The 13,991-nt window shown below is 37.6% G+C and overlaps 1 protein-coding gene across 4 annotated transcripts in view; it reads right to left on the reverse strand.

Annotated features, from left to right (window-relative positions):
- Ankrd28 (ankyrin repeat domain 28) overlaps positions 1–13,991 on the reverse strand; it is a 138,031-nt gene that overhangs the window by 35,591 nt on the left and 88,449 nt on the right. For 3 of the 4 annotated variants that reach the window (XM_021181416.2, XM_029469317.1, XM_021181414.2), the window contains exons 7-11: positions 12,824–12,966; positions 10,842–11,054; positions 4,009–4,087; positions 2,336–2,450; positions 1,045–1,127 (exon numbers count right to left, since the gene is read on the reverse strand). In XM_021181416.2, the coding sequence (XP_021037075.1) occupies positions 1,045–1,127; positions 2,336–2,450; positions 4,009–4,087; positions 10,842–11,054; positions 12,824–12,966 (633 nt within the window). Of the gene's footprint in view, positions 1–1,044; positions 1,128–2,331; positions 2,451–4,008; positions 4,088–10,841; positions 11,055–12,823; positions 12,967–13,991 lie in introns of those variants that run through there. The other variant, XM_029469318.1, reaches the window with a different exon arrangement.

Below are 13,991 nucleotides of genomic sequence, written 5' to 3' on the forward strand. Positions count from 1 at the left end.
ACTATTAGGTGGTTAATATACCATACTATGCTAATGGCGTTTCTTTTATAGGGATTAAAGATACTCCAGAATGGATGTTATTTTGGTTATATAAGCACATGAACGTTTCATAAATACTGAACTCTATGTATTAAATAAGTAAATGCATAAGTGCATAGTATAAAGATATCTCACTAAAGCACTCTAGCCAGGCATGATGGTAAACACCTGTTATCTGAGCACTTGGGAGGCAGAAACAGAAGAACTGCAAGTTCAAGGTTAGCTTTGGCTTTACAGACTCTCTACTCATCCTCCTTCTAAAAAGAGGATATGTACTTTGTTCCATGTGGCTATTATTCATACTGGGGAACACTTTTAGTATTCTTTTTCATGCTAAGTGGGGATGAACAGCTTTATATACACATGGCTGATACTCAAATAAAACAAACACAATGAATTTACACACATAAAATATCTCACACACATTAACAAAAACAACTTCCCCCTAAACCTCAGAAGAGTGTGTCTCACTCTATAATATTTTTACTGAAACCTCATTAGTTTATTTCAGTAAACAGGAATGCTAATATTTAACTTTCTTATATACTGAGAAATAGAAAATAACTTAAAAATTAATTACATCTTTTACAGTGAGTAAGTCAATGTACTTACTAAGGATCATAGTTTGCAGTGATACTAAAAAATCCCATGCCAACTAGTTACAGCATTTATAACTAAGTACTACTGGTAATGGATTAATAATTCCATGAGCCTGTAAGATACTCATACTATGACTTTAATTTATTATGACTTTTAAGACCCAAAGGAATGAAACATGCAGGTAAGTTGTCTTGCTGAATAGGCCAAGGAGAGGAGACTGCCATCATTGGGTAAAAGCTGCTCTATGGACACTCCACACCCCATGAACCAATTAACAAAGGGAATCAGTAAAGCACTGCTCAGAGCTGAAGAGGTAACTGTGACAACAGGAGAGAGGACGAGAAAATATGAGTACAAGCAAACAAGCACGCACAACAAACAAACTTGTCTGGGAGCTCCACTTACCTGAAGAAAGGAGTTTCCTGCAGCAATCTGAAAAACCACTTAAGGCTGCCAAATGGAGTGGGAACATTCCATGTATACCACGCCTTAAATTAATAGAACAGAAACTTCATTACAACACATGCAAAATATAATAATTTAAATAGATTATAAAGATATCACTTAAGTAAAAGATAATTGGTTGAGTAGAAACTTGTTAATACTTTAGAGAAACCTCTGGGCAGTCATTGAAAAGCAGCATAATTTATCACCAGCTACAGTTCCCTAAGGCTTGCCTGTGTAACCTCAGCACTGTCATCATTATAGACTCACTGCATAGTTATGGGTCTACACTGTAAAATGCTGAATGCCCAGCAGCACCTTTGAGCTATATCATTGATATTGTTTTCCCCAAACAAAATGTCTCTAGGTATTTGCTCAGGGAACAGACCTCCTGCCCCATCTCACCCTACCATTTAAAACCATTTCCGCAAGGTCAGATGCTCAAGAACGCTCACATCAGCCATTCTGTTATGTGGATAATTGGAGAGCAATTTAACTGTAAATAAGAATATTGTATGTATCCTTAGATGGTAAAATTAAATCCCATAACTTAAACTAGAACTATCTACAGAAATGTGAAAATTTTTAAGCCTCTATATACATTGCTAAATAAATATTAATATATACTCTGAACCACAAAGACCATGTATATAGTAGCATATCACTTATGAATATATAAAAAGCTTACAATTGCTCACAAGTACATATAACATGATATACAGGACTTGGAAACACCAATTTGAGTATGATCGTGATTTTTACAGAATATGCGCAAAATAATTCATACTTTAAAAATGTATAGGGCAACTTTAATATGTAAAACAATTAAGAGTAAACTTTACTAATTAAAGAAGTCGGGGTTGGGACCACTCTGTACCAGCAACTAGGGAATTCCTGGGCTCTGCACGTTAGTCTGTAACCACTGTCTACAGCTGGTCCACGAAAAAAAGCATTCGAGTGTGTACAATTTTTAGAACTTCTAGTTTGAAAACAAGAGGATAAAAGTTAAATTTCTTATCAAAACTTTATATTATGTATATTGGAGGAAAAAGAAACAAATATAAAAACATGTCATACTGACTAATCAAATAAAATTAGACATAAAACCTTTTAAACCTATCAGTGTCAAAAACAAAAGGTAAAGAAAAGCCAGGCACCCACCCACTCCACTGCTGAGGAAGAATCCCCACTTCCACTCTAGCTCACTGGCTGCTCTCCGCACAGCCATCAGCACTCCTGCAACACTACTTACTTTGCAGTGTCAGCACCACTTGTAATTAGAGTGTTGATTAGAAGCTCATGGCCATACCGGGCTGCTATATGCAAAGGGGTGTTCCCATTCTTATCTTCAGAGTCTATTACAGCTCCTGCAATAAAGGACATAATGTAAGACATTAGATTATATACAAATTGGCCAAAACTGTTAAATACAGTGTAATGTAAAATGTTGTTTAAGCATAAAGTAATGGACAACATATTAACTGGAGTTACCAACTATATAGTTACAAGTTTTATTGAGTATAGGATTTAAACATATTTAAATCAACAGAAGGGTTCTAGGGTGCAATGAGTCTAGAGACCACTAGGCTAACAACACTGCTTTAGAGCAGCACTTTCCAGCAATCCTATGTATGCTTCATGAAGACAACTGCTTACAGTACTTTCCAAAGTTTTGGATCATGAGCTTTCCCCCCTTGCAGAATTTTAGCAACAAGAAGCTAACAAAGAGGTTCTTGAGGCTCAGTAGGCAAAATGCCTGCCATTAAACATGAGGAACAGAACACATGTAACGTTGGGTATGCTAGTTCCTATCTGTAAGTTAAATGCTCATAGGATGAGTTGGGAGATGGGAACGAGAATCCCTGGAAGTCCGCGGGCCTGACAATCTGGAGCTAATATCCTGTCTATCTTAAACAAGGGAGAGGTAAGGCCTAACATCTGAGGTTGCCCTCTGATCCCTACATGTCCACAATGGCAGGCACTTGTATACTTGTCTTCCACACACTCTTTCCTACACACATACAGCATACCTACACATAAAACAATGTTTGTTAAATGCCAACCAGGGGCTGGAGAACTGGCTCACTGGTTAAGAGCACAGGATATTCTTTCAGAAGACCTGGGTTCAATTCCCAGCACCTACACCGAAGTTCACAACTATACGTAATTCAAGTCCCAGGGAATTTGACACCTTCTTCTGGTCATCATGGGCCCCATGCATGTGGTACACAGATAAGACTTTCAGGCAAATATTCATGTACATAAAATAAAAATTTAAAATGAGCAAAAAAACATCTTAAGGATGATTAACAAACAGTTCTTTGGAATGTAGTTTGAGAAACAGATTTACATTAATAGCCATACAATTATTTAAAAGTTTAGTTTGCCTAGTACTAATTCAAACACAAGAGAATAAAGTGAAGAAAATAAATAAAACCCTAACAAGAGTTCAAAACGCATTTAAACAGGGAAAAGTGAAAATGCAACAAAGTTCATGTTAATATATACTACATGTAGAAAGGTAGTTTTCCAATTAGCAATAATGAGGAAAAAAATAAAAATTCACAGCAAGGCGGTACATGTGGTAAGAGGACTATAAATTCAAGGTCAGCCAAAGCTATGTAGGGAGATTCCTCCCTGCTACTGCCTCAAGTGAGAAAGAAAGGAAATAAATAATTCAGAAGAATAGAAATATCTGAATGACATATATTCATAGTATTTTATCCTGTGCTGATTTTCAAGAAATCTGAAATAAAATCTTAACTGTATACACACTGCTATAGCAATTCCACAGTGCCATTCACTTTGTGGATAACAAAAAGGGAAAGCCAAACAAACAAAAATAAAACAAAACAAACAACAACGACAAAAAACTTCCCAAACTTCATTGAAGAAATAAAAGAAACAAACAGAAATACTTTTTACCACTCTGGATAATGGTTTGTGATCTGGAGAATCTACCGTGGAGGGCAGTCATATGTAGTGGGGTTTTCCCATCTTTACTCTGAAATAACGGAACAAAGAAAAATTGTTCAATTACTATGTTATATCCAGAAAATATGCATGCCTTAGTTGTACTTAGGTATTTTCTTATATAAATTTATAAATATTATACAAGAAGCAAGTATTATGAAGGTAAACCAGCTGTTTAAAGCATAAACTGGCTTTTTATTTTTCAGTATGTATATTAAATCAAAACCACAAAAACTCCCCATGCTTACTATTTATACAAATCCTGCAGTGGCACTGTAAAGTTTAACTGTGAGATCTGTATCCTACAGGTGGGAAGACAGACACAGAAGCTATCAGAAGGCTCAACCGAGGGCGCCATAACCCCAAGTGTTCCAGTCACACGTGCTTCCCATTCACCTCCTGCCTTGCCCTTCCGTCTTAGGTCACTATAAATTATTTTAAGTACCATGTCTTAAATTTGTAGTCAACGTTGTTAGCTAATTTCTTGGATTATTCAGACTGGCTGGCTGTACTTTTCTATAGTTCAGAAGAAAATTCAAATGCAAAATAATGCCTGAGTGATGTGATATTACTTTCTTCTTCCTAGTTAAATGATGTTTTTTATCTCTAAAATCTTCTGGTGAGTTAACTATACAAAGGAAAGACAATGCTTTCGTTCCTAATACTTCAGCACGGTGCAGCTTCTGTATATCGACTATGATAAATGCGCCAAGTCTGTACTAACCCTGTAAAACCTGCCATCTTACAGAAACATGGAGAGTTAGGAAGGTATCTGAGCCTATACCTGCCCTTGCTTGTTTTGAGACACAGTTACCTCAGGCTCACTACATAGCTCAGAGTGGCTCTGAGCTTGTGATCCTCTAGCTCAGCCTCCTGAGTGCAGGGATGCAGGTCCATGCCCAGCTTGTTTGTTTCTAAGCTCTGGAGGCACTGGAGGACGGGTGGGAAGCACGTGTGCATGAGGACTCCAGCAGCTGAGCTTGAGTCTGGACGAGCTGACTAACAATTTTGAGCCTTTACTTCTTCAAACTGAAAATGATGATATTATTTATACCTTATAGGTTGTTGTAGTCGAAATATTACTACTTATATAACATACCTATACTTGGTATTTTATTTAGTATTTTATTCCTTTAACCAGGAACAAAGCACAAAGATATTTAACAAAAGCATTCTAGTTTCATGTTTCCAAAAATGTTCCCTATGACAGAAATTTCAACTTGGTGTTAATTTTATTCACAGCCATTTTTGTAGACAAAAAGCAAATCAAATAAAAATATAAACAGGATCCATAATATAGTGAAATCTGATAGATATGATTTCAGTTAACAATTTTTTGGTACTGTAAACACATTTTGGTATAATTTCAAAATAGTTTATATATACCAGCCATTTAATCCTCATAACCCTCGGATAGATAGATACTGTTATTTTCAGGCCAGGGAGATGGCCTAGTGGGAAAAAAGAGCTCACTGCTAAACCTGATGACTTAAGTTTGATCCCCAGACAAACACAAGAGGAGAAAACCTAATACTGCAAGTTGTCCTCTGACACACACGCGCGCGCGCACACACACACACACCCGGGTGCACACACACACACACATGCACACACACATGCAAATATACTACACACTCTTAAGTGTATAAATGTAATACAATGTGTATATAAATATACTATTACTTCTGTTTTATAGGCGAGGAAACATAGAGCCTGAGGTTAAAGAATTCCACTTTGTCTTCTAGCTATAGAAGAACTTCTATAAGCTTATAGAGAACATTAGGATATTGTTACTTTCTACATACTGATTATAGAAGGTATATATACAAAGTAATATGCATCTGGGCGTGGTGGCCACGCCTTTAATCCCAGCACTCGAGAGGCAGAAGCAGGCGGATTTCTGAGTTCGAGGTCAGCCTGGTCTACAAAGTGAGTTCCAGGAAAGCCAGGGCTACACAGAGAAACCCTGTCTCGGGGGGAAAAAAAAAACCAAACAAACAAAACCAACCAAACAAACAAACACAAACAAAACAAAAAAACAAAGTAATATGCAAAGGAAGAAGAAATTAAGATTACCAGTTGGAAAATATCCCTTAACACTGGTAGGAGAGGATATTTATTTCTCTTTACACTGGACAGAAATGATTGTCTTTAACCATCTAAAATCGTGTTAGAGTCAAGGTCCAAGTTAATTTTGTACATCTATTTATGTATTATTTATTTTTTGCATACATGCTAATGTCATGGTGCATTTGAGGAGACCAGAAGACAACCTGCAGAAATAATTTCTCTTCTATTCTCTGGGTTCCAGGGATCAAACTTAAGTTGTGAGGCTTGGTGGTTAAGTACCCTGATCTGCTGAGCCATCCATCTTGCCAGCAAGTAAAGAGATCACCAAGGCTCTAGGAATTGTTATCAAAACCCAGTAATAACAACAACAGCCATATATTTTATAGTACTTTTATGCTTAAACTTCAGTGTGATATATTTTGTTTGGTTAAAAAAATTGTTTCTTTCTTTCATTCATTCATTCATTCATTCATTCATTCATTCATTCATTCATCCATTCATTCATTTTCTTGAGACAGGGTCTCAACACCTACGGCAGCTGTCCTGACACTCACTATGTAGACCAGGCTGGCCTCAAAACTCTCAGAGATCCACCTGTCTCTGCCTTCCAAGTACTAGGATTAAAGGGGTGTGCTACCACTAGCTACCATAAAAATTTTTCTTCTTTTTTCTTGTTTTTCGAGATAGGGTTTCTCTGTGTAGCCCTGGTGGTCCTGGAGCTCACTCTGTGGACCAGGCTGGCCTCAAATATGCAGAGATTTGACTGGCTCTGCCTGAGTGCTGGAATTAAAGGCATGTGACACCTTTTGTGTGTATTTGTGTGTGTGTGTGTGTGTGTGTGTGTGTAGTTTTAAATGAATTGCTGCACAGAAATGAAGAAACTGAGGTTAGAAGGTTCCAGAAAAGTAGCAAGGCCTTTGTGTGGACAAAAATTTTACCGAGTGGGGGAAATGAAAAGATTTTCATATACGTTTTACAAAGTGGGAATTAAATGATTTGAATCTCTTGCAAGATCAGGGAGGTTATGGAATACTGGCTATTGGCCATTGTGGGTAAGTAGACAGACACATAGGTGTGGAAGAAAAACCTGTTCTTAAGGACAGATCAGCTGGTCTTGTTCACAATCTCAGCACTTGAGATGAAGCAGGAAGACCAATGAGTCTGAGGCCAGGCAGGGGTTTTCAGTAAGAAACTGTCTCAAAATAAAGACAGCCAGGCATTGTGGCTATACTCACCTATAAATAATCCCAGCACTTACGATGCAGAGAAGGCCAACCTCAGCTTATAGCAAGTTAAAAAGCCAGTCTGGCTACATGAGAGCCTGTCTCTAAAAACAGCGAGGGAAACTATCTTAGTCGGGGCTACTATTACTGTGACGATACACCAAGATGAAAACAGCTTGGGGAGGAAAAGGGTTTATCTAGTTTACATTTCCATATCACTGTCTGTCACTGAAGGAAGTCAGGACAGGAACTCAAGGCAGGACCCTGGAGGCAGGAGCTGACGCAGAGGCCATGGTGGAGTGCTACTTGCTCGTTTGCTCTCTGTAGCTTGCTCAGCCTGCTTTCTTAGGGAAGCCAGGACCCCAGCCCAGGGATGAAACTACCGCATGAGTGGGGTTCTCCCTCGTCAATCACTAAGGAAGAAAAGCCTGCAGCTGAGGCAGGCCAGCTCTGAGCGTTCGAGGCCAGCCTGGTCTACAAAGTGAGTTCCACGACAGTCAGAGCTACACAGAGAAACCCTGTCTTGAAAGACCGAAAGAGAGAGAGAGAGAGAGAGAGAGAGAGAGAGCGAGCGAGCAGGATCTTATGGAGGCATTTTCTTAAGTGAGTTGTCTTCCTTTCAGATAATTCTAGCTTATGTAAAGTAAAAGACTTGCCAGCACACAGAGAGAGGGTGGGCACTGAAAATTCTTGTTGGTTGAAAACCTAGAGCTATCAATAATCTTTGTACAATTTCAGAGCTAGATCGCATTTCAGAAGTCTTCAACACAAGAAACATACTTCAATGGAATTTAGTCCCAATAAAATTCAGACAACTGAACTGACAGGGCTATTACAAACCATTAGGCAAGTTTTATGGTAGGCCACTGCCTTCAAATCTGCTTAATCACTAAGACGTTACCCTTTGCCAATTAACAAAAAGTCCTCATGTGCTGTACAAAAGCCAGTACTCAACTTTATAAACCATTAAGGATATTATGTCCACTATTTTGACATTCCCAATTTAAATTTCCTCAGAAAAGATAAACAGAAACAATCATAGGTAAGAGAGTTTTCAACAGAGGCAATTGACATGAACCAAGCGACTTATTATCAAGTTAGTGTATAAATTGATATCTTTAAAAATCTAATCTTTATTCTTTAAATATAGCAGCATATAGCTGAAAAGTTTATAATAACTAACAGAATAAGTAAGCCTTCACTATTTCCATGAAACATAGGTGATAGATTAATTTTAGATATTTTATCATAAACATGTATCATAGAAACTTTAGAAAGAAAAAAAACTAGATTTAATCTTTGTTCCTGAAGTCCATTAAGATAAACTGAGGTTTGTTTTTATCTTTAGGGAAAAATAATTCTCCTACCACACAAAATTTGTTTTTTTTCTGGGATGGGGAAGAATTCAAGTGAAAATGGTCACCTGGGTGTGGTGGTGCACGCCTTTAAACTCAGCACTCCTAAGACAGATGCAGGAGGTTCTAAAGAGTTCCAGGACAGCCTGGTCTGCACAGCTAATTCTAGGCCAGTCATGCTATACAGCGAGACCTTGTCTCAAACAAAACAAAACCTGAAACCTGTTACCAATTAAAAAGTTACTACGTGTCTTGAGTATTGAAAGCATACATATACACATGCACACATATACATACATACATACATATATATTTTGTTTCTAATTGAGACATGTGCTATATACCTTAGGGTAGCCTCAAAAATCCTCCTCCTGCTGCCTTAGCAGGAGTAAGTGTTAGTAAGTGTTAGGCTTACACGTGTGTGTAAAACTGTGTATCTATAAGTGCATTATTTCTGTGTGTCTGCTTGTGCAGATGTGAATGTGTACACATGTGGAGGCAGAGAACATTGGGTACTGCTTTGTTTTTTAACACAGTGTTTATTATTGGCCTAACTTTACTTATTATTTCTACAACCTCTAAACAAATTCTTTACAAGACAGTTTAGGGGCTACAGAGATGGCTCAGCAGTTAGAGCACCTGTAACCCCAGTTTAACTCCCAGCATCTATATGTTCCTCACAAGTGTAATTCCAGTCCCAGGGGATCTGACTCCCTGATCTGGCCTCTGTGGGCCCCAGGAATATATACAAGCAAAGTATGCACACATGTAAAGTAATAAGATAAATTAAAATTTAAAATAACTTAAATAAACCTGACCCTCAGTTGAGAAGGGTGGGGGTGGGGATAAATGGACTAAGTCCTCCTGGTAGACTGAATGCTGCTTCACTTCTGGAGGAGGTCAGTGCTTTCACTGGAGTCAGGCAAGGCAGTGTTCATCATAACCACAGACAAAGTGGGCTGAGATTCTCTGTAAACAGTATTTGTAAGCTGATGTATCTTTACTAATCCTAAATTATTCAAATTTGATTGACTGGTTTTCTTCATAACATAAGATGGGTTTTGTCAAGTGCTTAAATAACAAGCTGATGAAAAAACCCAGGAACAAACTGAAAATACCCTTTAACTATCAAAAATGACTATGTACTATAAAATAGTAATGCTTGAAGTCTTGGTTACCTGCGATTCTCACAGATTTACACAGTGAAGACAAATTTATTTTGACTCCTAAATTTTAACATATTTCTAAAATGCTTACATTACTCCTGAAAGCAATTATGAACAAAAAGCCAAGTGATTAACCTTTAAGTGTAAAAGACACCGATGTTTCTAACACCATGAAAAGTCTTGTAACAGAAATTTCAGAAAAGAACAATTTCAAAAAAGTCTCACAGCATGACTATCCATACACATACCTTCTGGATTCTAGCACTAACTCTTTACTCCATGTTTTCTATCACATTATTAATATGATTATTTGATGCTTTAGAGGTAGTTACAAGTGTGTCGTCATTGTGTGACAATCAGGATGTATCACTATTCACTATCTGAAGTCTGGTTTCTAAAACAAAGTTTACAGATAATGAAGGGCTCTAATCTTAAAAGCATCCATGGTAGGTTTTCATGGATGCTTATCTACAGTACACAAAGCCCCGCCCAAGTACAAAGCAGCTCCATTACCCTATAAGGTCTCCTCATGTCCCTTGCCCAGGTGACCTTTCCTTCCTTCCCATGGGCAACAACTGATCTGTTATTTTTCCCCAACTATAAATTCTGGAACTCCAAATAAACAGAATTCCATCTGTTCTAGAATCTTACATAGAGGAAAAAAAATGTATAAAATTCTTTCTTTGATTCAGCATAAGATTTTAAAACTTCATCCATGTTCTTTTTGGGAGGGGTGGCGGGGTTGACAGTAGAAACAGGGTCTTAGTGTGTAGCTCTGCTGGCCTCAAACTGAGAGATCTGCCTGCCTCTGCCTCCACTGTGCTGGGATTAAGGTGTGCACCTTCACATCTGGCCTTATCCATGTTCATAAGATTACTAGTGGATCCTTTATAATTCTGGATGGTATGTTATGAATACTGTTTTAGACAGTTAACTACATCCTTAAAGTATGAACTCTAATTGCTTCCTACCTTCATATTGACATCAGCTCCATTGCCAACCAGAAGTTCTAAACACAGTGCTCCATGTGTTGATGCAGCAGCAAAGTGCAAAGGAGTGAACCCTTTCTCATTCTTCTGATTGACATTAGCACCACAGTCTATGAGCTCATTCACAACAACATCTTGTCCATTGTAACAGGCCACATGAAGAGCTGTGTTTCCATAGGCATTTGGTTCATTCATCTAGAGGAAAAAATGGGAATGGGAATTCTATTACTACTATAAGCTACTTTAAATTATTAGTTATAGAAAAGGGGATAAATACAGACATGAGGTTTATAATGCTAAAGTTGTTTTACAATAATAGACCTAACAACAAGCAATTTAGTTTTATATGGGCTACATACACTTAGAGAATGTGCTTCATAATACAATGTTAAATTCCTCCACAAGAGTTATTTTAAGAAAAGAAAAATAATGGATTTTTCAAAAGTCTTTGAGCTAAGAGAGAATTCACTATAAATGGTGAGGGGAGGCAAGCATATCTTGGTCATCTATTTCAGAGGGCCACTAAAGCCATTATGCTAATTGGTTGAAAGAGAGCTACAAGAACTGTTATCAAACTGAAACTTGAAGCCATCTTGTACTTCTCAGGGTCCCATTCAACAATATGTTTGGGTGTTTTGCAACTTCTTCTAATTCCCACATTTTCCACGTATTCCTTGTTTTCAGTAAAGTGTTTCTCACAGTCTTGTCATGTCTTGTCTAACTAGAATCACAAGCTTTTTGACAGCTTTTGCAATTAAGACTTTATAGTCTTCCTCTCTTTGTTCTCTCCTTTCTCCTTACTGCTTTGAAAAATTGGTAAGCTTAACTCACATGTTCCTACAGTAAGAGTAAATAACATTAGAGCAGGGAGAGTGGCACACACCTATTATGTAAGCACTTGCAAACTGAGACAGGAGGATTCCAAATTTGAGGCCAACTTGGGCTATACAATGAGACTGTCCCCCAAACCAAAAGAGTAAATTTATTACAAGTGGGAGTAAAGGACATGTTTTTAAAAATATGATACATAAAAGCTAGATGGATTTTTATTTAGGGATCAAATATATACCAAGAGATTAGTATCCCTTCCTAGCCAAAAAGAATGGTAGTACTATATAGTGACTATATAGTGTTTATAGTACACACACATTCTTATTTATATATACATATAATAAATACATCTTTTGTTGTCTTCCTCTCTTGCATTTGCCAGTAACCCATAATGCTATAGTCACTTAAAGTAATGTTAGACTTACTGGCTCAGAAAACTGACAATAACACAGCTACCTAGTCAACATGTATCTGATCTGCTAGCACCCAGAGAACTGGAAGAACCAGAGCTACAGGAACTAAAAAAAGAAACTTTGGGTAAATCACTCATCTTTGGAATAGGTTTTAACTCTTTACATAGTTTGTCTAATTATACTGGCTAATTTTATGTCACCTTGACACAATCAAGAGTCATCTTAGAGGAGGGAACCTCAATTGAGAAACTGCCCCCATAAAACTGGGCTATATATAAATCTATAGTTCATTTTCTTAATTGATGATTGATGACAGGGCCCAGCCCATTGTGAGTGATATCATCCCTGGGGTGGTCACCCAGGGTTTAAGAGAAAGTGAGATGAGCAAGCTATGTCTGAGCAAGCCAGTAAGCAGCATTCCTCCATGGCTTCTGGACCAGCTCCTGCCTCCAGGATCCTGTTCTGACTTCCTTTGATGATGGGAGTGACATGGAGGCCTAAACTGAATGAACTCCCTTCTCCCCAGGTTACTTTTGGTCATGGTGTTTCATCACGGCATGGTAATCCTCACCTAGATACATGTACTGATCTTATCAGTATACTAGCTAGTGAAAAGAGTTAGAACAAAGATATTACTGTTATCTTTCAAACCTAAGTTCTGATACCAGAATAACAAAACACAGAATACATGAATTTACACTGCTCAAGCTATATACCTACATCAACTCCAAGATCTAGAAGGTACTTGACTACACTGATCATTCCACTAGAGGCTGCTGCATGAAGAGGTGTGTAAGACTTCTTATCCTTACACGTCACTTCAGCTCCATGAGATACAAGTAATTTCACTACTTCAATGTGACCTAAAAATACATAAAACAAACAACAACAAAAAAAACAAAGAAACAAACAAAAAACCATTAGCACATAGAAATTATTAAATATAAAATAGCACATTAATTTTCTAATGCATAATGAATTCAAGACGAATTCAGAGTATTTTTGAAAAATATTGGTAGAGAGAACAACTAAAAACAATACAATTTACTTCTAGTGTTAACCTTGACTAGATCTTGTTCCTCTATCTCTAGGTCATTTAACATCGCTTTCTTTCTCTTTTACCTTGTGATGATGTGCTCTGTCAGGTCATGCATGGCATGACACAGCAGGAAGGGAGGTACTGACCAGATGACAGAACCCTCACTTGGACTTCCAAAGCTCCAAAATTTGAAAGAAATGAAATTTTGCTCAGAATTAATGACCTAAGCTTGGGTATTCTGTTATAGCAACACAAGGTAGATCAAGCATGTACTGCTATCTTCAAAGCATAGAATACCCTTTTAATCATAATCAACTGTACCCAGGACAAGCAATCCAGGCTAAGGCGCAGACTGAGGTCCACATACTTAACTATTTCAGAAGCTCAACTTCAAACAATATTATTCTGGCCTTCATTTCATGAAAGTCTGTTATGTCAAACCTAATTCCTTCCAAGTGAAAGGCCAACTATACTCCACTTACTGTGCATACCTTTTTACACAGAATGTGTTGTTTAAAATCATATACACTGTTTCTAAACTACCCCAATGATTAGCCTACAACAGATTACTCAGGAAAGTCTTCAAAGACTTAAGGATATAAGATTCCACACAGAGTGAAAGACTTCAGGATGAAACTCCTTCTGGCTATTTTACCTTCAATTAACAAATTTTCCTTATATAAGAAGAGGCACTTATTTTTGGCACTAAACATCACATTTTCAGATTTTGGCCATCAAAATAGGGTATGTGACTAAAATGGTATCCTTAGGGGTGGAAGTGCGCACTTCTAATGCCAGTGCTGGGGAGCTGGGAACAAGCAGGTCTCTTGGACTCGTTGGCTAGTCTGT

The sequence above is a fragment of the Mus caroli genome, chromosome 14 (genome assembly GCF_900094665.2).
Source record: "Mus caroli chromosome 14, CAROLI_EIJ_v1.1, whole genome shotgun sequence".
NCBI lineage: Eukaryota > Metazoa > Chordata > Mammalia > Rodentia > Muridae > Mus > Mus caroli.